We start from the raw sequence: 23,533 nt of genomic DNA, 5'->3' as shown, positions 1-23,533 counted from the left end.
GAGCTCTCATAGTACCCATATATAAAAAGGGAAATAAAACTGATTGTGAGAATTACAGAGGTATTTCTCTACTGAGTGTTCCTGGTAAGATTTATGCCGGTATACTTGAGAAACAGTTGAGAAGGATTGTGGAAGAGAAGCATGGTGAGGAACAAGCTGGATTCAGTCCAAATAGAGGCTGTCAGGATCAGATCCTCACTTTACGCCAAATAGCTGAAAAGTCATGTGAATATAACAAAGATCCGTATTTAAGTTTTGTAGATCTGGAAAAGCATATGACAAGGTGCCAAGAGAGAAGCTGTTCAAAAAGCTACGGTGTATGGTGTCAGTGGATCATTATATCAAGCAATACTTAGTCTTTATTTGAGTTGAAAGTCAGCAGTTAGAATTGAATGAAGTACAAGGAGATGGTTTAATGTTAAATCTGGTGTCAGACAGGAATATACGTTATCACCTCTGTTATTCATTATCTATATCATAGATGGTCAACAGCAGGCCTGTAACGTTATTTTGTGCGGCCCACGGCAGGATAAAAACTATATTAAATTATATGTATTATCAATTTAGCTATTAGTTTTGACTGCAGATTTTCTGATTGATATACAAGTTATATTCATTATTTCTGATGACGGAAACAATTTATATTCTCACGGAATCAAAATTGCTTTATATATATAGAAGTATGTAATTAAATTTAATTTAACAACTTATATTTAAATAAAGCAAGTATTTTATATTGTTCTCCCAGTAGTAAAATGATTTAACAAATATAGTAATTCAATACAAAAAATGCAGAGTTTATTTTTATTTAAGTTCTGTCTAAAAGAGTGGCGGCCTGTGACGCTGCTAATCATCATATATTGGCCCTCATATAGAATGAAGTTGGCCATGCCTGATCTATATGGATTACATTATGAAGGAAAGTGGTATTAAACCTGATATAGTAATATCAGGTTCAGCTTCTTGCTTTATGCGGATGATGTTATGCAGGTATCCCTTGCTTAATGCGGCAAAATTAATTGTGGCAATCCCTTGATATACGCGGCAAGAGTTTTGATTAATGCGCCTTTAACCCTACGGAGCTCGCAGCTGATCTGACAGATACATGCAAAATGTTTAATATAAATATTCTTACACAATTCAGTGTATAGCTTGGAGGTCATGAGTAGCTGTGCATTCATATTGAAAGTTTATTTTTCACTTTGTCTGACTATAATAAATTTAGTTTAATTCTTTATCCAAGTGTGTGTAAACAAAGTTTATGCCTGAAAGGCACCCTGAAAATACTTTCTGGCGCAAACTTTGTTTGCACACACTTGGATAATGGATTAAACTAAATTTATTAATGTGCATTCATATGTTATGAGATATTCCGCACTTGTTTTTTGCTATCAGTTTGGTTTAACACATGCTATATAAAGGTTTGTGATATTTTACAGTAAATTGTATCTGAGAGATACTGCACCCTCCGATGTCAGTATAGTGTGGTTTAGTTGTTGTTTTTTCATTCTTGTTTCAATAATTTCTAGATTGTAACTAAAAATAAATAAACCATCATGTATTACTGAAATAGATAGCCAACAGCTTATTTATCATACACGTCTTCTAGAATATGTGTATCAAAATACTAAGGAAAGTGATCTGGAGCTTACTCCACCTTTACTACGAGTTGCCCATAAGGTTGCTTATACTCATCCTGCGAAACTTTTAGTTTCTTTATATTTGGCACAAAATTCTTGTCGTTTCTATATATTCGGCTATGAAATAATGTTGGATTCAATATCCACTTAATTAGTAACATCTTGTATTATATTTGCAGTTTTTTTTCTTTTTTATTGCTTGTTTGCTGAGGTCTGGTGAGCCATTTTACTTGTTATCGTAGAATTTATGCCGATAAGAAAAAAACTAAAACTGTTCAAACAACTCTTGATAACTTCTTTTGATAAAAAAATTGGTAAATAACTATGTAGGTACAAGTATTTATTAATCATTTACTTTGCATTCATTTTTTTAACTTTCCTAAAAGAATACCATAGAAAACAAATTATTAATACAGTAATCGAACATGGACGAATTGTAATTTTTACAATTGATTATTAGATTTGATTAACACGATTTTGATATATGCGATAACATCGAAGGATTAATTAACCGCGTTAATCGAGGGATACCTGTACTTGTAAATAAATCCGCTACAAGTCTGCAAGATTCCCTGACTAAATTGAATAACTGTTGTGATAGATATGGTATGAAGGTCAGCAATAACAAGACAAAGATAATGAAAATAGGCAGAAGCATCGAAAATATCAGCTGCATTGTGAACGGAGAACCTATAGAACAAGTAAAACATTTCAGTTACTTAGGCATGATTTTTAGTGAAGATGGTGAATTTAATATGGAAATAGACAACAGAATAAACAAAGCTTAAACAGGGACTTAAGGCTCAGCTTACCAATGTATCAGTCATGGTAGTTTACGCACCTTCAGGATAGGCCTGAAGAAGAGAGTGAGGAATTCTATGTAAAACTTAGACTGTTTTGGACTGCATACCAAAGAGAGACACACTTAACATCTTAGGGGACTTAAATGCAAAAGTGGGAAAGATATCAAAGTTAGGCCGTGGTGAAAGACTGTTGGAATTTGCCCATGATAACAGATTAGTTATACCAATACCTGCTTCCAGAAACACCCGCGACGGACCTATACTTGGATATCTAACATTGATATGTCAAGGCATCAGATTGATTACATCCTGGCTTTCCAACAGTGGAAGACATCTCTGATGTGCATACCTGTGCTGAAGCAGATTGTGGTACAGACCATCAGCTAGTAAGAGGCAAGTAAGACTAAGACTGAAAACTTCCAAATCAGGTACATCCCACCAGATTAGACGTTAGAGTAATTCCTATTGGATACACAGAAGAAACATCAACTTGGTTTTATGATTTTTTGATGACCAATGAGGAGAACCCACCAGAAATGCTTTGGGAAGGAGTCAAGGTGATAATACAAGATACAACCAAGAAGTATCTCAGCCCAATAAGAAGACCAAAAGACCCAAGGATATCAGATTCATCATGGGAACTAATCAAAAGGTGGTTGTTAAAACAAAGATACACAGGGACTGAAGAATATAAGAGATTACATAGAGAAGTCAGAAGAGCCATCAAGCAGGACAAGGAAAAGTTCTATACTAATAAATGTGAAAAGATAGAGTTCCAGATGAGGAGGCACAATTATAAAAGGATGTTTTATTTAGTTTGTGATCTAAAGCACAAGATTAAGCCCAAATTAAATGTCATCAAAGAGGAATTGGAGCATTACTAACAGAAGAATTGGAAATCAAAAACAGATGGAAAGAATGCTGTGAGGAACTGTACAATAGAGTGGATAAAGAAAATTTGGAGCAGCCATCTCACCAGGAAAATTCCGATTTGGAACCTCCTCCACTTAGGCATGAAGTTGAAAGAGCAGTTAAGCAGCCCCAGGTGCAGATGGAATCCCAGCAGAGTTAATTAATACCACAGGGGATGGGGGGGGGATAAGAGTGTTTCATAGATTGATTTCAAGGATATGGGAGACTGGATCATGGCCTAGAGACTGGAAGAAGTCAGTTTTCATACCACTACATAAGAAGGGAGATATGAAGGCTTGCAAGAACTATAGAATTATAGTTTAATATCTCATGCAAGCAAAATTTTATTGAAGATCATGCTAAATAGGATTGAGGCAGAGATGTTCAAGGAACAAGCAAGTTTTAGGAAAGGTAAAGTTGCAGAGATCAGATCCTTTGTCTTAGACAGATCATAGAAAAATATAAAGAATTTAGAATCCCTCTGATCATTGTTTCTTAGATTGTTCTAAAGCTTTTGACTGTGTTCAGCATGTGAAACTGTGGGAAATAATGAAAAGAATGGGTTTTCCTCAACACAGTATCAGGTTGATAGCCAACTTGTACAGGGAACAAGAACAACTGATTGGCTTCAGGTTGGAAAGGGAATTAGGCAAGAATGTTTACTTTCTCAATATACTAAACAAGTATATATGCTGAGGACATCATGTATGGAGCATTGGATGAGCTCAAGACGGGAATTAGGATAGATGGTAGATTGATCAGTAATCTGGGGTATGCTGATGATAACATACTACTCTCTGACTATTAAATTATTTAAGGAATTTACAATGTATACTGGAATATTAATTAAAAGAAACTTTAATAAATATTTCCTATATTTTGGCAATGTCACATTGCCATCTTCATGGGAACATACAAATATGACACGTGCACGCAGGCACTACAAAAAGCAAATCAGGCAGAAGATAAGAAACTATTGTTGTTCCTAAAGTCCTAATGGTGTCCCCTAGCAGGACAAGTCTGGGTTGGGTTGTCTTGGCCGTTGGGCTGATGTTCTCATGATGTAAGTCTCCCAAATTTGTTGAGGTTTGGAATGTTTTTTAAAGCTGAGGCAGATTCTGTGAATAATCTTTCATACTTAAACTTGTTGCGGTGTATTACTTGGCTTTCTTCAAACATATTCTGTGGCAGGTATCCAGAACATGGTCTGCAAGCCCAGAGTGACTGTACTGGTCAAACCGGATGTAGTCTTTGTGTTCCAAAATCCTGATATTTGCTGTCCTGCCTGTTTGGCCAAAGTAGGACGGTTTACAGCTGCAAGGGACCTTGTATACTCCAGGTAGGTCTAGGGAAAGTGTTGGTCTTTAGTAGAGCAGATAAGGGATGCCAATTTTTTATATGGTTTGTAACAAGAAGTCAGGTCATATTTTTTAAGGATTTTGGTTATTTTTTTCAAGGTGCCTTTGATGTAGGGAATGCTGATAGAGTTAGTGTAATCTTTATTGTGAAGGGGGTTGTGGTTTACTGGTTTTAATATTTTTTTGGATTTTGTGGGGGTTGTAGCCATTGGCTAAGAAAGTTTTAAGGATGTGGTTTAGTTCTGTGGTTAGGGCATGGTAATCTGAACAGATTAATTTTGCCCTGTTATATATTGTTTTAATAACCCCATATTCTTGTGAGGTGGGGGTGGTGGTGGTGGGATTGCTGGTGAATGTATCTGCTGGTATGGGTGGGTTTTTCTATAAACAGAGAAAACCAAGGATCCATCAGGCTGGCACGTGATTAGAGTGTCTAGGAAAGGGAGACTGTTGTTTCCTCTTTTTCCAAGGTGAACAGGATTCTGGGGTGTTAGTTGTTTAAGTGTGTTAAGGAGTGGAGTGTATCTGAGCCATGTGGCCAAATAGCGAATAAATCATCCACGTAGCAAAGCTAAACAGCGGGTTTTTGTGGGGCAGAGTTTAAGGCTTTTCTCTTCAAAAGTCTCCATAAAGAAGTTCGCCAGGGATGGGGAGAGTGGTGAACCCATGGCTGCCCCTCTATCTGTTTGTAGAATTTTCCTTGCCAAACGAAATAGCCTGAGTTCATTGTGAACTGAAATAGGGCTGAGATATCGGGAGGAAATTTGGCTTGAGATGAGCTCTAAGGTTTGCTTGAGTGGGACATTTGTGAATAGGGAGGAGACATCAAAACTGACCATTATGTCAGTATGTTGAAGTGAGAGGTTTTCTATACTGGCTTTGAAGTGGGCTGAGTTTTTTATGTGTGATGGTGTGTTGCCAGTATAGTGTGTGAGAACTTTGGTTAAATTTGGCTAATTTATATGTGGGGGAATCAATGCCATCCACTATGGGATGTAATGGCACATTTTGTTTATGAATTTTTGGAAGTCCATATATTCAGGGGGGGGGGGTAGATTTAAAAGGTTTTAGTTTGTTCGTAACTTCCACAGGCCAAGAAGTGACCTTCTGAAGGAGCCTATGGAGTGTTCTAATTTGAGAGCTAGTGGGATTATATTCAATATGGAGGTAGGTAGCCCGATCTGATAATAATAAAGCATTAAGCTTACCTGTGTAGTCCTTTTGGTTGTGAACCACAGTGGTGGCATTTCCCTTATCCACTTTGGTGATTACTATTTCTTTGTTTTTCTTAATTTCCTGTAGAGCTTTATATTCACCTTTGGATATGTTGGTTTTTGGTGGTCTTGCTTTGGTGAGAACACCTACATCCAGCCTGACATTGTCGGTGATATTTAATGTTATTAAAGTTTCTTTTAATTAATATTCCAGTATACGTTGTAAATTCTTTAAATAATTTAATAGTCATGTATTGCCAACGTATAAGCCTTTCTACATACTCCTCTGTAATGACAAGGATGAACAAGGACAAATTCTTGATAAAGTTATCAAGATCAGTAATAACAGAGGACTTCAACTCAATCCTAGCAAGAAATGATTATGGTTCTCAAAGGAAATACAAACAAGGAAGCTCTTGAGAAACAAGTGTACCTTAATGGAGAAAGAATTGAGGAAGTCAACAAGTTTGAGTACCTGGGATCCATTATTAATGTGAAGAATTGCTGTTCAGAAGACATTAGAAGAAGATTAGGAATGGCTAAAACAATAGTCAGAGACTTGTTTAATATCTGGAAGGATGGATCTATCTCCATGGGAACAAACTTGAGGATTTTGGAGGCAGTTGTTTTTCCAACAGTGACTTATGGATGTGAGACTTGGAACCTAAAGAAGTCAGATAAGAAAAGGATAGCTGCTTTTGAGATGTGGTGTTACAGAAGGCTGTTGAGGATATCATATACTGAAAGGTGTACAAATGGGTGTTAGAAAAGATCAGTAGAACTTTAAGGCTCCTTAAGGATATTTACAGAAGAAAGTTAAAATATTTTGGACACATTGAAAGGATGGAAGGAGGACTTCTCAGAACATTAATAGAAGGTAAAGTTCCTGGAAAAAGAGGAAGCGAGTAGACCATGAATGAGATGGATGGATAGTGTGTGGAGTTACTGATTTTCAAAGAGTTGAAGCTTCCAGCAAAACATACAAGAGGACTACATGGACTACATGGTGAGGCCCGGTGTGGCACATCACCAAACATCGGAGTGACCATATGGCATCTGTGGATGCCCATTGAACATATGGATGGAAGTCATTACATCCTTTGTGTAGAGCACACTGGTCATTTCATGTTTCCTAGTTGGGGAAGGCATTTCACATAGTTGGTCTTTATCAGTGTTTTTCAAACTGTTTCACGACCCTTTAGTGGGTCATGACCAACATTTTTTTAAAATATTACAGAAAATATAAGCATGTATCTCATAGATTTTGTAGCTTTATGAGGTGCTGCTCAAAACTTTAGAGAATTTGAATAGCACATGAACCAGTTGTTATATGACTTTCTTCTTCTTCTTCTGAAGGGAGGGGGGAAAGCAGTACCCTTTGTGGATCAGTATGTCAATAGCCAACAAGCTGAGAGGCCGTGTTCTTGGGTTACTTCTGTTTTTATAGCATCATGTTTTAGGGGTTCAGCGATTTTCTTCCACAACTGAAATGGTGAATTTTAAGGAGCAAAAAATCTGCATCAAATTTTACTTCAATTCTAAAAAAAAAAAAAAAAAGCTCAGAAACTCATTCAATGAGTTTTTGCTGTCAGAGATTTAATGAAGCATTTGGTGATAATGCTATAAGCCCAAACCAAACTTTTGTGGTACAAATCAAGGATGGATGAACCTCTGTTAATGATGATGAGTGTTCTGAATGACTATTGCAATGTTTTCATGACAACACCAAAAACATTGTAAAAGTATACTAAGCAACACCTGCAGATCGTAGGTGAACTATTATAATGTTTGTGAGAGTGTAAGACTGTTGTACGGTCCACCATGACAACACATCACTCATTGTTTGACAGTTCCTGGCTTCCAAAAATACAACAGTCATTCCCCCATTCTCTCTGTTCTCCTGACTTTGCCCCTGTGAACTTTCTCCTGTTCTCGAAATTCCAGATAAAAGGGAATTATTTATCTATCATTGAGGAGATCTAGGCAGAATTGGAAAAGGTGCTCAAAGTCACAATTCGAGGACTTTCAGGAAGCAGTGGAAACTAGAATTTTTTTTTATAGTCAAATTAACCAAACTTTTGGGCAGCACCTCATAATATGTTCATGTCGGACAGTGTCACATCCTGGGTTTCCTTCAAGAGAAAAACTCTATAATTTTGACTGTATAATATGGCCTTTCCATGTTGAGACACCTTTCTAAAAAGTTTTAAATGTATATAGCATGCTAGTTTGAATGTTTTTTAATTAAATTTTAATTGTAAAAATTAATATTTTCTCAGTGATAATGTACAGCATGAGAGGAATTGTTTATCATTATGTGGAGTTGGATCGTTTTATTATTATTATGTAACACCTGCAGGGAGTTCAAAGACTAATCGAGGGAGAGTGTGCCAACAGCATCGAACGATTGAGCCCCTTTCAATTACTAACTGCACTCAAACTTGCTTAACTCTCTGTGTGAGCCATTAGTAGCAGAGGCTTTACCAATCGACCAACCTTTCATCTCAGATATCTCCAACTTCCATCAATTGTTGCTATACATAGTATGCAGACTAATTGTTTCTGTACTATATTTAGTGGTACAGTAAAGCTACTTGTTTTCTTTTGCAATTTGCAGTACAGTGTCTGTTGGGGAGGAGATATTTATCACTATACAAGGACATTTTCATATTCTTTCAGAAAGAATAGGCATAGTGAGCACAACTCTATTTATTCCTGTGAATATAAATGAATCCTTCTAGGTTTTAAGGTGCAAGCATTAAATAACGTATTTGCTAATTTTTGTGTTTTATTATTATTATTATTTTTGTTGTATTTAAATTAATAAAATTCATGATTGATATTAACTTTGTTACTTTTTGTTTTTGCTTTATTATATATAGTTAGGACCTGTTTTGTGAGACTTTTGTTTCAGTATATGTGTACGTGTGCATGCGTTTCATTTCTTCCCCTTGGATTATCCAACCTCTGTCTCCTCATGGTATTGCTTCTTGATCTTATGTTTATATATATATATATATATATATATTGCATTTATGTGTATGTGTTGGGTTAACGGATATGAAAAGTTTATTAATTCTGTCATTTTAATTCTAGCTCTTCATGTCAGGTATGGAATTAGGTACATCTCAAGTTGCTCAGGAATTTCTTGCCAGAAAGGATATTAATGTAACAATACTTAAGGTAAATTTTTTGTTGCACAGTATATTAGTATTATTTAGATCTGTATTATATAGTATTTATTAAACATTTTAAATTGTACACTTTTTTAATAAATTATTTTACATGTTACATTTTCCTTAAAATATAGTGTGCCTTTCTTGAAGTTTCATTTGGCAGATAGGTTAATGAAAAGTTTTTATTAGGTGAATTTATTATTATTTTCTTTTTTTGTAGAAAGTGAGGGAGGAGGATTGGCTTCTCAGGAGCAGCTGTGCAGTTGTAAAATTTATAAAAGTTAACAATTACAAATAATGAAATTGCAGTTTCAATAATATTAAAGACTAATCAGGGATGTTCTGAATAGTGAAGTGCACCCTAACAGTACTGCAGGAGTATGTTATACCATTTAAGGATTTTATTCTCCATAATGTTCTTGAGAGATAAAGCTCTGCGGAAACATAATCTCAAGGGTTTTGCAACAGAGCCTGTTATTCTCTCATCCACGAAATTTTTTTTCCAATATCACATCTCCTAATTTCCCATGCGTAATTGTAAATAGTAATGGTTATTTTTATTTATTAATCTTGAGTGAATTCTCAATCCCATACTATTTTGTCCTTATTGAGGTCAAATTAATACAGAAATCATATATTTCACATATACAAGTAGAAAAATATATGACCATATTTTTAAAATACTTTAAATTCTATTACTATATTTTTAAGATCAGAGAGATAGTTATAAAAAGTTTTTTTGCTTGGAAATTTAAGTAAGTTATAAATAAATTAAGTAAATTTACTAATATGCTAAATTTTCGAAATCTAATTTACTTGATTACCAAGCAGAAAACTTTCTGATCCAGAGTATTTTAAAAATATAGTGATAGACTATTTTCTACTCGTATATGGAAAATATGTGGCTTCTGTATTGATTTCACCTCAGTGTTGCCTTCCTGGATCTAGTTCCCACTGAGAGACCTCAATAAAGTTCAAAACTGGTCTGAGTAGTTCCCCCCCCCTACCCCTCCCTATAATGCATAGTAATACACACTTCTGAAAGGAAGTGTGCTTTGCATTATGGAATCCTAAGGCAGTTGATATGAAGTCAACAGCCTCTATATACAACAAGTAGCCTAGTTGTGAAGATGTAAATAATGGATAATAATGGATATAAATTGTTCTACTCTGGAACGAATAATGAGGGAAGAAATGGTGTAGGAATTGTGGTGTGTGGCAGAATGAAGGGCGAAGTACTGGAAGTGGGTAGAAGGAACAACAGGATCATGCGAATGAAATTGAGCCTTGGAGAAGAGCGGGTGGTCATGTTATGTGTATATGCCCCGCAAGTTGGTTGTACAGCACAGGAAAAAGATGAGTTCTGGAACGTGTTAGATGAAGAAATGAGGGAACTGGAAGAAAATGAGATGGTGATTGTCAGAGGAGACTTGAACGGACACATAAGGAGACCGAATAGAGACTGTGAAAGGGTGCATGGTGGCCACGGAGTGGGAATGATGAACCAGGAAGGAGAGAGAGGGTTGTGGACTTAGCAGTAGCGTTTGATCTGGCAATTGTGAACTCGTTTTTCTACAAGAGGGAAGAACGTTTGATAACATTTAGGAGTGGTAACAACAATTCACAAATAGACTACATTTTGACTAGAAGAAAACATCTTAAGATTGTGACAAATTGTAAAGTAATTCCAACAGATCAAATAGCACAGCAACACTGACTGCTGTGCACAGACTTTAAAATAAGATCGAAGATAAGATTCTCTGGATGCCATGGGATGAAGACAATTAAGTGGTTTCACTTAAAAGAGGAGAGTGTGAGGAATCGTTTTAGGAAGAGGGTGTTAGAGAGGATTTCGGGTGGACTGGAAAGTGTACAAGATTGGTGGAAACATAATTCAAAAGTAATCCTGAGCTGTGCAATTGAGGTGCTTGGTGAGACATCTGGAAAGATTAGAGAGCAGAAGGAGGGTTGGTGGTGGAATAATAATGTACAAGTGGTAGTGACAGCTAAGAGGAAGGCAAAGCAGAAGTGGGATGAGTCAAGAGTGGAAGAGGACAGAGAGGTGTACAGAGAGAGAAAGCAAGAAGCCAAGAGAGTTGTGGCACAGGCGAAGGCCATGGCATATCAAGATCTGTATGATCAATTAGAAACAAAGGAAGGACAGAGAAAAATTTACCAACTAGCAAAATGTAGAAATAAAGCAACAAAGGACATCTTACATGAAGCAGATCAAAGACGCTGAAGGAAGAGTATTATGGAGGGATGTGGACATAAGAAACAGATGGAAAATATACTCTGAGGGAATTTTGAATGAGGAAAATGCAAGCATTCACAGAGAAGATGGGCAGCCTTCTGAGGGGATGGTGCAGAACATCAGTAGAGTGGAAGTGACGGAAGCCATGAAGAGGATGAGGAATGGAAAATCGGTGGGCCCCGACAGAATTCCAGTGGAGGCATGGAAGGCAATGGGGGAAGAGGGAATTGACCTCCTGTGGGACCTGTTCATGAAAGTTTACCAACAGGAAAATATACCCGAGGAATGGAGGGAGAGTACTCTTGTCCCCATCTACAAGGGTAAAGGGGATGCACAAGACTGTAAAAATTACAGAGGAATAAAGTTGATGTCCCACACAATGAAAATCCTAGAAAGGGTTCTTGATGGAAGATTGAGGAAGGAGGTGGAGATTGCAAAGGAACAATTTGGCTTCATGTCTGGTAGATCCACAACAGATGCTATCTTTGGGTTACGGCAGATGATGGAAAAGTATCGAGAGAAACAAAGGGAGCAACATCTTGCATTTATTGATCTAGAGAAAGCATACGATAGAGTGCCAAGGCAAGAAGTCAGGAGGTGTCTGAGGGAGAAGAAGGTTCTGGAGCAATATGTCAGGTGGGTGCGGGAAATGTACAGAAATGTGAAGACAAGTGTTTGGACCTGCCGGGACAGACAGAAAGTTTTCAAGTAACAGTTGGCTTGCATCAAGGGTCAGCATTAAGTCCATTTCTGTTTAATATTGTGATGGAGGTGGTAACAGAGGAGGTGAGAGAAGATGCGCCCTGGACAATGTTGTATGCAGATGACATCTTGCTGTGTGCAGATTCAAGAGAAGAAGCGGGAACTAAACTGGAAAGATGGAGAAAAGTACTAGATGAGAGAGGTATGAGACTGAGCAGAAGTAAGACAGAGTATATGTGTTGCACAGTGGGTGGCAGACAGGAGACAGATCTGGAGCTGGAAGGAAATGTCATCAGGAAGGTTATTCATTATCTAATTAAGAAGAAGGTTATGCCCTCTGTTATTCATTATCTATGTGGATTACATTATGATGGAAAGTTTTATTAAACCTGATATCAAAATTGGAGATGTTCATGTCAGCTCCTTGCTTTATGCGGACGATGTTATACTTCTAAATAAATCCGCTACCAGTCTGCAAGATTCCCTGACTAAATTGAGTAGCTATTGGAATAGATATGGTATGAAGGTCAGCAATAACAGGACAAAGACAATGAAAATAGGCAGAAGCATTGAAAATATCAGCTGCATTGTGAATGGAGAACATATAGAACAAGTAAAACATTTCAGATACTTAGGCACGATTTTTAGTGAAGATGGTGAATTAAATATGGAAATAGACAACAGAATCAACAAAGCTGGTATGGTAGGAAGTCAACCGAATAAATTTATATGGAATAAGAGAGAAATTAGTCAAAACACTAAATTAGCTGTATACAAGACAGTGTTCAAACCAATTTTGACTTATGGATCTGAGAGCTGGGTCAGAAGTAAAACATTTGACCAAAGACTAGAGACCGCAGATATGAGAGTCCTGAGAAAGATTAGGGGCGTGAACTGATGGCATCAATGGCAATATCACATTAAAAACGAGGATATTAGGAAAGAACTTGACATTGTCAGCATCCAGGATTGCATTAGCAGAGCTAATCTCAGGTGGTATGGTCACTTAAACAGAATGGGCGAGGAAAGATTAGCCAAACAAGTGTTTTCTGCCAGGTTGGCAGGAAAAAGACCCAGAGGAAGACCAAGATATAGGTGAATTGATATGATAAAAAGTGCCTTAGAAGATAGATATATAAATATAAGATCTGACAATGTTGTAGCTTTGACAGGTAACAGATTGATTTGGCAGAAAATTGTAGGTGGGAAGTTATAATGATGTAAATTTTTCATGTAGTACTATCATATCCTGTACATCTCTTGAGGATAAATGTCAGGAATTTGATGATGATGTTAAAAAAAAGTAGAAAAAGTAGATAGACCAAAACTGAAAAGCTGATTGGTTGAGTTTATTGGCACACGGACAGCAAAGGCCATAAGCACTACTCATGGTAGTAATAAATAATGATAAGAAATAAATTAGTAAATATCATATACAAAATGCAAATTTTTTAAAAACTTAAGATAACCAGTATCTACACATAAATAAATTTATAATCAGATGTGTTTGTATAAATTAATTCTTTTTAAAAAGTTAAAAACTTCATGCAGTCTCTCTCTCTCTCTCTCTCTCTGAGTCTAATATGATCTGCCTGAGCATATGGCTCAGCCAGATTAGTAAAAAACTCATTCCTTTCTCGAGTGAAGTGCTTGCACTCCACTCGAGAAAGGAATGGTGAGACGTGTTGCACTGTTGACACATGTGGATTCTCATTCTACAGTAAATAGTAATGTGTAAGGTGACTGTAACCTATGCAGAGGCTAGCAAGAACAACTTCCACTCTTCTGTTTCTACATTGACTTTGACTTGGCCAGTATCTCATGCAATTTATTTGTCAGTGCTTCCTCCATGATGACTACTATTGCATTATTAGACTTGATCTTATAAACTGTCTCTAGTCTTACGTGGGACTGATAAACACTGCCTGGAAAATGTACCAGTTGATCTAGCAATTGCATCTGCAGTCTCATTTCCCTTAATTCCATTGTGGCTAGGAATCCAGTGCTGCTAAATATTAAATTTCTACAACTGTTATATACTTGTACAACAGTTGTAGAACATCTTGCAAAGCACTGGATGTAGATTATACACAGATGAGATGAAATCATCTGTAAAGAACTCAATGAGGTTGTATAAATTACACATTTTTGGTAGTGGTTTTCTTTTATATGCACAAGTGCAAGCTGAGATGCAATTTTGCTGTATAATTGCTGAAGTGGGATATGATTGGATATGATAAAGTCAGAGAATATAGCAACACAACCAACAGAGATCTCAGATCTTGAATCATCAGTATAGATGGGAAGGAAATCAGTGTTCTGCTCTGTGTGAATTAAAATTTCATGACATAGATGATGGAGTGCGAGACTTCCTTAGTTGGCAGATTGAGAATTTGCAGGGTGGTGTGTGAATCTGCCATGGAGGAATGCTGTTATGTTTGGTACTGATAATATTGTCACCATTCATGCCTGTAGCTTGCATAATATCTTTAACACGCATACCAACAGGATGAATGACAGTCTGTCGTGCGTGATATTGAGCTTCCCAGCTCAGAGAAAAGATATTAACCCAAGATGGATGTTCTAGAAGAAATTTTCTTCTAGTTCATTCAGAAGCCAGTTCATTTTCTTCAACATACAGACTTTGAATAGATGATGTGTAAAAAGCACCAGTAGCTATTCTTGCTTTTTTTTATACTATGATGATGGATAGAGTCCAATCATCAGTGTCCTCTCTCTTGCAGAACTGTAAATTTGGATCTGTAATCAAGCCTTGATACAGGTGGAGCATTGATCCACACTCCATTCTGCAAAGGATATTCAATGTTTTTTTTCCCCTAAGTTGACAAATGTGTATAAATTATGTAAGCGTGCTGTCAAAGATGAGTGTCCCAAGAACTCTCGGCCTTTGGTGCTACTGGAATAATACTTTTCCCATTCTTAACTCAGGATCTGGGTAAAGAATACACAGAAGTGCACATAAGACACTTTTTTCTGCTGAAAACCTGAACTCATTACTAGGAGTTCATGAAGAGACATGATCGATTGCTTGCTGAAGTTGCCTTTCATTCTCATATTACAGCATTGACAGTAAATTGTAAAGTCACCAACATAAAGAGCATTTCCTACTGTGGAAGGAAGTTGTTCAGTTATTAACTTTGGTAGCAAAGAGTGTCTCATTAAGACAGAACCTTGAGGAATACCCTTTTTTGATTATATGGCTGCCATGAAGGGCTTCTCATTTGGACTTGGAAGACTGTTAGACTGAAAAACTTTTAATTAAAACAGGAAGGTTCTCCCTCAGACCAAGATTAAAGAGGTCTTTTAATATGCCACATCTTCATGTTGTTATGAGTTTTTTTTGTTTCTTAATGAACTAAATGGTCCAACACCGAATGGTGTCTACAAAAGCTGTGTGTGTGTGTGTGCACTTTTGAAAGAAGTTTGTTGCTTTACCAGAGAAGTCTTGCATTTACTATTTTCTCCACTATCTTACAATGATAGCTAGTCACAGTGAGTTCATAGCAAAGAATTTATGGAGACAAAAACACCCATGTTGGAGTAATTGCTTATAATTAAAAAAATAACACTGAACATTTCAACCTCTGCATTGAGGTCATCATCAGGAAAATATATGTATGCACAGGACACAAGTTACATGCCACTATATAAAAGTAAGATAAACCTAAATGCTTTGTTAATCATTTACCCTAGCCTGACTTCTGGTGAAAAAAAAAATAATAAAAATAACTAAAAATAATACTAAATAAAATATAATTAACAAAATAAAATAATCTTTTTATATGCAGTTTTCATATTTCTGGTCTTTTTATTGCTGATATTCAGTTTGGTTATAGAGAATCCTGGAAACTTACAGTGGATATATATATATATATATATATATATATATATATATATATATATATTTATTTATTTAGTATGTAGTACATATCTGTATTATTTATAAGTACATATCTGCATAAAAACAGGTTTGATATCTCTGATTCTAATATCAGATTTAATGCCACTCTCTTTCATAATGCCATCCAAGAGTGGAGGTAGTATAACCTTGTTTTACACCTGATTTTACAACAAACTATCTTCCTGTATTTCTTTCAATTCTAACTACCGACTTACAACTCAAATATAGACTGTTGCTTGATATAATGTCCCATTTACACCACATAACTGTAGCATTTAGAAAAAGCTTTTCCTCTGGGCACCTTGTATTCTGTCTGGATTTACAAAACTTAAGTACAGATCCTTGTGCTTTTATCTTTACAATCTCTGTTTGGCATGAAACCCACTTGCTCAAGTTTCTTTTCCACAATTTTTCTTGGTCTCTTTCTTAACCCCTTAACATACAAAGACGTCTGTGACACGTCTTTTGTTTATTGCACCAAAATTGATTTTGAATTTTGGTTTCACATATAAATACAGCTGAATATAGATGCTAGACAATCTTGTGCCTATTTCCTTTCAGCCGAGAAAAGTTGCCAATGGCGTAAATTGGCTATTTCGTTTGCGTTTGCACAAATTCATCATTATTTTTCAAATAATGATGAATTTGATCCAGCAAATCACCCTCACCCAAAAAATTGGCAGAAAAATGACCACTTTCTGATTTTTAATTGGTACGTTAAGGGGTTAAGTATGCTTACAAAAATTTTACCTAGAACACTTATTAGAGAAATTCTTTTGTAATTCTTACATTCAGTTTTATTCTGCTTTTTTTTTTTTTTTTTTGTAGATGAGAACTATGAAAGCTTTCTTCCAATCATCTGGAGTTCAGCCTTCTGAATTTATTTGATAAGAGGATATTTGAGCATTTCTGGTCAAATATTCTCTATTCTAGCTGCCTTTCCACCTTTAAATCTTTTACTAGTTTTTTTTTTTACCTTAATTATTATTATTATCCTAAGACCCCATGGAGTCACAGACTCATGTAGGAGGTTCCTTTTGTCATACATACTGCTCATTATACTGTGCCTTAAACACATTCAAATTCCCTGTAGATGCTATGCTCTCAGTCAATGCATTCTAATAATTCACAACTCTCTGTGCAAAAAAAACTGACTTCTCACTGCCCTGCCTACACCCTCCTTAAACTGCTTCTAGGGATGACCTCTGGTTCTCCCCTGATCTCCACCATTTTCTGTAAAACCTCTTCAACATTGATCCTATAACAACCCCTTACTAACTTGTAGGTCTATCATATCACCCTTATTCCTCCTATCCACTAGACTCTGCAAATTGCATCTTCTCAACCTTTCTTCATACTCAACATTCCAGAGACTGGAAACTATTTTAGTCAATCACCTCTGGACCCTTTCCAATATCTCTACATCCATTTTAGAAAGCCAGGTGACAAATCTGTGCACAGTGGTCTGTATATGGCCTAATAAAATGGAACCAGAATTTCCTTTCTTCTCCAGGTCAGTGCCCTTTGTATCATTGCCAGAATTCTTTGTGTTATCCTCACAATTTTGGCAATGTGTCCTCTAAATTTTAGATTATCCACCATCATCCACAGATCTCTTATTTCCTCCACCTCCAACAATATATTACCACCAAGAGTAAATTCTACATCTCATCTTTGTTTACTGAATTTTAAAATCTTACATTTCACAACATTGAACTGGCATCCCCACTCCTGTACCCATTCACTCATCAGTCTATTCAAGTGTTCTTGTAAGGCCACAACATCTGCTCTACTCCTCACAGTTCATCCCAACTTTGTATCATCTGCAAACAACTGAATATCCCCATCCAAATCTTCACCAATATCATTAACACACAGGTTAAGCAGGAATGGTCCTAAAAGAGACCCCCTGAGGCACACCACTAGTGACTTTCTCTTCCAGGATATTACTACCCCATACACAACTTGCTGATACCTATCAGATAGACAGTCTCCAATCATCCAGTGCACTAGTCTAATATCCAAACCCATCCACTCTAGTTTGACTATCAACTTATCATGCAGTAATCTATCAAAAACCTTTGCAAAATCTAAGTATGCTCCTATGTATCCATCCCTTTTGTCTGATGAAGTTATCTTATTGTAATAAGTAAGTAAGATTACTAAAATGTGACCTCTCTTTAGCAAATCCATGCTTTCCATTAAAGTTAATACCACTGTTGTCAACCCATTTCTAGATCCTGGTTCTCACCAGAGCCTCTCCAACACTTTAACCATGACAACTGATACACACACAGATAGGCCTATAATTTGATGCTTGAGTTCTGTCACTTCCCTTATGAAGTGGTAATCTTGCCTTCCTTCCACTCCTTTGAAACTTGACGCAGTGCAAGATTCATATTAAACAAATATGTCAAGGCAGATGCCAACTCCCTGGCACATTCCTTCAAAATACATGGTGATATATTATCAAGTTCCACAACCTTATTAATATTAAGTTTGCTCAATTTCCCATATACCTCTTGCTCGCTTACAGTTGGTCTCTCCCCCTCATTATCATTGAATCACACTGTCCATGATGTCACATTTACAAGAATGAAAAACCTTTATGAATTGCTCATAAAATATCTCAGCTATATCCACTGCAGCAGTTGTACTTATATCATTTTCTCCAAGCATTGACAATCTTGGTTTGAGCATCTAACTGCCGTTCATACTTCACTTTTGCTAATCTTACCAAGCAAGTCACCCTCCTTGTCTGTTCTTTGTAATCCTCATGGAATCGATTATTACCAATTCCTTATGTTCTCTTCTTTCATCCATATCACACATACCTTTTTTTTAACCTCACCCTTGGATTGCATTTAGACATTGCTTCTACTAGATGGTTCTTGAATATCATCCAAGCAGCATTGATCTCTTTTTCAGCCAACTCCTCATTCTTGCTATACCTGCAAGCTGTCTCCTGAGCTTTTCATAATCACCAGCTTTGTAGTTCCATATATAACCTTTCCTCATGGAAATCCTTATATGGTTGGCAAACCACCCAGGTAATCACTTCATGGTCATGCTCACCAACTGGAGGGTAATTTGACATCTGATTTATAATAATATCCTCTGATGAAGATGATAAATAATTTATGATAAATAGTTGAGGAAAATCATGAGAATATGACAAGGATCTGTCCTGAAGTTTTGTAGATCTGAATAAAGTATACAAGAAGGTGCCTAGAGAAAAGATTTTCAAAACACCACAATTATATGGTGTAAATGGAATATTATACAGTGCAATACATAGTCTATATTTCAGTTGTAAATCAGCAGTTAGAATTGAAGGAAATACAGGAAGATGGATTGATGGTGAACCATGGGTTAAGACAAAGATGCATAGTATTTCTACCTTTATTCATCATCTGTATGGATCTCATTAGGAAAGAAAGTATCATTAAACCTGATATTGGAATCAAAGATATCAAACTTAGCTCTTTGCTTTATTCAGATGATCTTGTATTCCTAAACACATCCAGTGCAAGTCTCTAGGGTTCTCTAACTAAATCGAATAACAGCTGTAACAAATTTGGCATGAAAATCAGCAATAAAAAGACCAAAACTATGAAAATAAGCAGGAACATGGAAAACTTCAGCTATATACCGCTGTGTGGTGCTCTGGATTATGTTGATTATATTTTATGCTCTCTAATTTTACGACTATTTAAAGTGAATTTTCCCCAATTTTACATCCCAAAGGACAGTGCAGCATTAGATGTAGAAAATGTGAAGTCAAGACCAATGGCACTGTGAACTTTCAACAAAAAGATTTTTCTACTTTAATTCTACTTGATAACTCTGACAAGCCACCTGAAGTTCAGAAATGTGGCTGAAAGCTGGAGTTTAAGGGCAAAAAAAAAAGTCTTCAGTGGGATTTTTGAGGTATGTTAAAATGCAAGGATACCTCCAAAAACTGCATGATCTACAAACTCACTCCAAATCTCACTGAGTTACCCTAAGGGATCACTACTAAACTCATTACACCTTATCTGAATCGCTCCAGGACAGGAAACTCAGCTGTGGCTCCATCCAGTGACGTGCAACAACCAGCCACCGAGCAGAACAAACCTCTCTCCACTCCCTGTGAAGCAAGCTATTATCAGCGAGAGCCAGACCCAGAAGGGATACCAGGGTTGAAGTAATGCAGAAGTCATATATTTCCTGTATATAAGTAGTGAAAATGATTATTGGCTTATTATTAAATTACTCTGGTACAGAGATAGATGTCGAGAAGTTTTTTCACTTGGTTATATCATAAATTAAAAGATGCCAAGAAATTATTTTCTTGATTTAATCCTTTATCCAAGTGTAAGCAAACAAAGTTTGCATGTGAAGTATTTCATGACTAGGAATATATAGGAAATATATGACTTTGCATTACTTCAACCTTGGTATATCTTTTAGGTCTGGCTTCCACTGATGAGACCTCAATAAAGATTGAAGCCGGTCTGGGTAGTGACCCTTCCCATAATGCATAGCATTTTTACACACTCAAAAAGGGGTATGCTTTGCATTATGGGATACTAAGGCAATTGATTTGAAGTAATTCACCTCTATAAATTAAAGATAATAAGAATATAGTATAACCAAGTGAAAAAATTTTTATCATTAGCCTCTATATACAAGTAGCAGTCCTGAAGATACTTCATGTACAAATTCTTCTTCTTATTATTATGTGACACCTCCAGGGAGTCCAAAGGCTCGTCGAGGTAGGGTACCTATTCTACAACTCTGCATCTCCACTCATTCCACCAACTACAGAGAACCTCATCATCTACAGCAAACGTCATCCACTGTCCCACAGCCACTGGTACTTTCACAGACAATCACAAACATCCATGCTGACAGTGGGACTCGAATCCGCAGCCGCTTGGCTGGAGAGTGGATATGCTAACCACTCGGCCAACCAGTCCAGCAACTTTGTTGCTTACACTTGGATAAAGGATTAAACTAAGAATATAATTTGTTGGCATTTTTAATTTATAGATGTTAGAAATCTCTAATCTGGGTAAAATATCCACTTTTTATGTGGTGCACCAAAAATATCCTTAAAATTCTCTGCTGTCCAGAAGACAATTTGGTATTACTATTTTTTACCAAGTCATTCCAGCTGTTATCCCATAGATGTCTGTTTTTTTCTTTATGCCTTGTCTGTTTTTTTTCTTTATGCCTATTCTATGTAGGCACAAAGCATGATAGTTTTTTTTTTTTCACTGAACTTGCATGTCATTTCTTCTTTCTCACTTGTAAAAAGAATATGAATGAGCTGGTGAACATGCTTTCATAGTCCCACAAGCCAGATCCGTCAAACAAATTTCTATCTTCCTCTATTCACTGGACCAGCCTCTTCTTCACCTAGTTTTCTCTTAGTGCCCTTTCTATTTAAAAAAAAATCAGTACGTTCTTTTTTTTTTAATCAAGTTTTAACTCTAAGTATTAATGTTCTATAAGTTCTCCAGCATTTCATGTGTAAGATTAATTAAAAAATTGCTAACTTTAGTTGAGAGCTGTATCCTGTATTATTTTTTCATAATGTTTATGTATACCAGTAGTTACGTGTGGTTGTGAAAGCTCATTTTTGATGGAATGAGAGCGGTTCAATGAAATAATTTAACACAGGATTAATAGTTGCAGTATTTTGTCTGTCACAAAGGCATCATCTGGGATACAATATACAGATTGTTGCAACACACAAAAAGTAGCAGCACCCTTAGAGGACACCCCTGTTATGCTTGAAGTCTTAAGAGGGCCATCCTCTGAGTGTTACTAGCTAACTGACTGTTTGGTGTCTAAGAATTACTGTTTCCCAAATTTTGGTAAGTTTCATATAACTATATTTATTAAGACTTGGTCAGTTTTTAAATCTGCTGCTGATTTCAAAATCTGCAAAGACTGAAGTATAATAATTACAAGAGCTGAATGTGTTACTAAGAGGCTGCACCACTTAGAAACTTCTAGATTATGACTCCACTAATTCTCATAAGAAAAAAAATTAAAAATACTTCTGAAAAAGGTCATCTCTCGGTCCCTTGAAATAATTAAAGAACTCAGACCTTTTAGTTCCCCCACCCTATGTATGTTGGTTATCTAAAATTCATAAACCCAATAGTCCTCTCCATTATATATATATATAGATAAGTGCATCTTATATAGCAAGACTTGTGGAGTTTCCATAATTACATAGTCACACATATGCCATTGTAGAAAATTATTTTTTTTATAAATATTTCATCTTGTGTATTGTAAGATATCATCACTGTAAACGAACACAAATAAGGAACTTGTGCATGTGCCAAATTTGAATCCCTCTATATATGTAGTTGCACGATTATTAAGTTAAAAAAACTTGAACTTTGTGTGCTCCAGGTAGCATCATTGTTGAGAGTTTGCCTTTTGAAGAGGATAACAGATTGTGAATTTGGTCAATAGGTTTGAAGATGGCAGTAAGTTGGTACTTTTTCATAATTTTTGCCACTCATTCAGAGATGCCTTTGATGTAAGGTATGGGGGTTCTGTGGAGTTCTGCTGCTTCTCTTGGATGTTGTCCTGAAGTGGTGTTAACTGCTTTTTGTGTTGTTTTTGGGTTATATCCATTTGTATCCGAATGGTGTAGTTGTTTTTTTGTTTGATGGTTTCCAGTTCCTTTGAACAATCCCTCAGAGGAACAAATCTTGTGTACTCTGGTCACTAAGCATTTTACGATGCTGTATTTCTGAGATGGGTGGTGTGCTGATGTATTGAGAATATACACATATGTCCAATAAATGCTGGTGTTTGGTAGATGGAAGTAGAAAACGATCCATCTGGGTTCCATTAGATATGAATACCCAGAAAGGAAATTCCTCCTGATGTTTCTTTTTCTAATGTGAACTTAATTTGGTGATTGAAGTTCTTACTTTGTGTGATTCCATACTGCAAATATGTCTTCTGTGTATCATAGCCAAATCGATTGTTTTGGGTGAAGAGCAAAGATTCTTTCTATCTTCCATCTAAAAGATTGTTAGGTTAGGTAATAATATAACCCCATCGTAGTCCCTTCCATTTGTTGGTATAGTTGTTCTTTCCATGGGAAGTTTCTTGATGTGATTGTGAATTTGAATAGATCCACTATGTCTACTGGAAATTCTTGGGTTAGAATGTGAATTGTTTTGGTATGTGGCATATTTGTGAAGGAAGAGGGATGTGTTGTCAAAGTTCATCATATCTGAAGATGTCAGTTTAATGCCTTATATTCTCATGCATAATTTTGTGGAATTTTTTTATCAATGTAGCTGAGTGGCCAATGAGAGATGGAGAAGGTTTGACAGGAATCTTGAGACTGTAGGCGGCTCTGCTATGGAATCCACAATAGGCTAAAGTGGACGGTTACTTTTGTATAGTTTTGGTGCCCCACATATTCTAGCGGGGGGGGGGGTCTTGCATGGCAGGTTCTGCGTTTTTTAATAGTTTCTTTGTCTGTGGATATTATTTTTGTGTGGCATCTTATTATGTTGGCTTTTGGTAG

General features: G+C 36.3%; 1 protein-coding gene across 1 annotated transcript in view; it reads left to right on the top strand.

The window, feature by feature from the left end:
- Positions 1-23,533, top strand: part of LOC150103097 (putative ATP-dependent RNA helicase TDRD12) — a 623,943-nt gene that overhangs the window by 14,233 nt on the left and 586,177 nt on the right. Inside the window, exon 2 of the mRNA XM_090397898.1 lies at positions 9,024-9,110. Within this exon, the coding sequence (XP_090254024.1) occupies positions 9,030-9,110 (81 nt within the window). The 5' untranslated portion in view covers positions 9,024-9,029. The remainder of the gene's footprint in view (positions 1-9,023; positions 9,111-23,533) is intronic.

Source organism: Typopeltis vanoorti, chromosome 9 (genome assembly GCF_054136105.1).
Source record: "Typopeltis vanoorti isolate ZY-2024b chromosome 9, IOZ_Tvanoo_1.0, whole genome shotgun sequence".
Taxonomy (NCBI): Eukaryota; Metazoa; Arthropoda; class Arachnida; order Uropygi; family Thelyphonidae; genus Typopeltis; species Typopeltis vanoorti.
The sequence above is the reverse complement of the archived record's forward strand: the minus strand, read 5'-3'. Positions and strand labels throughout refer to the sequence as shown.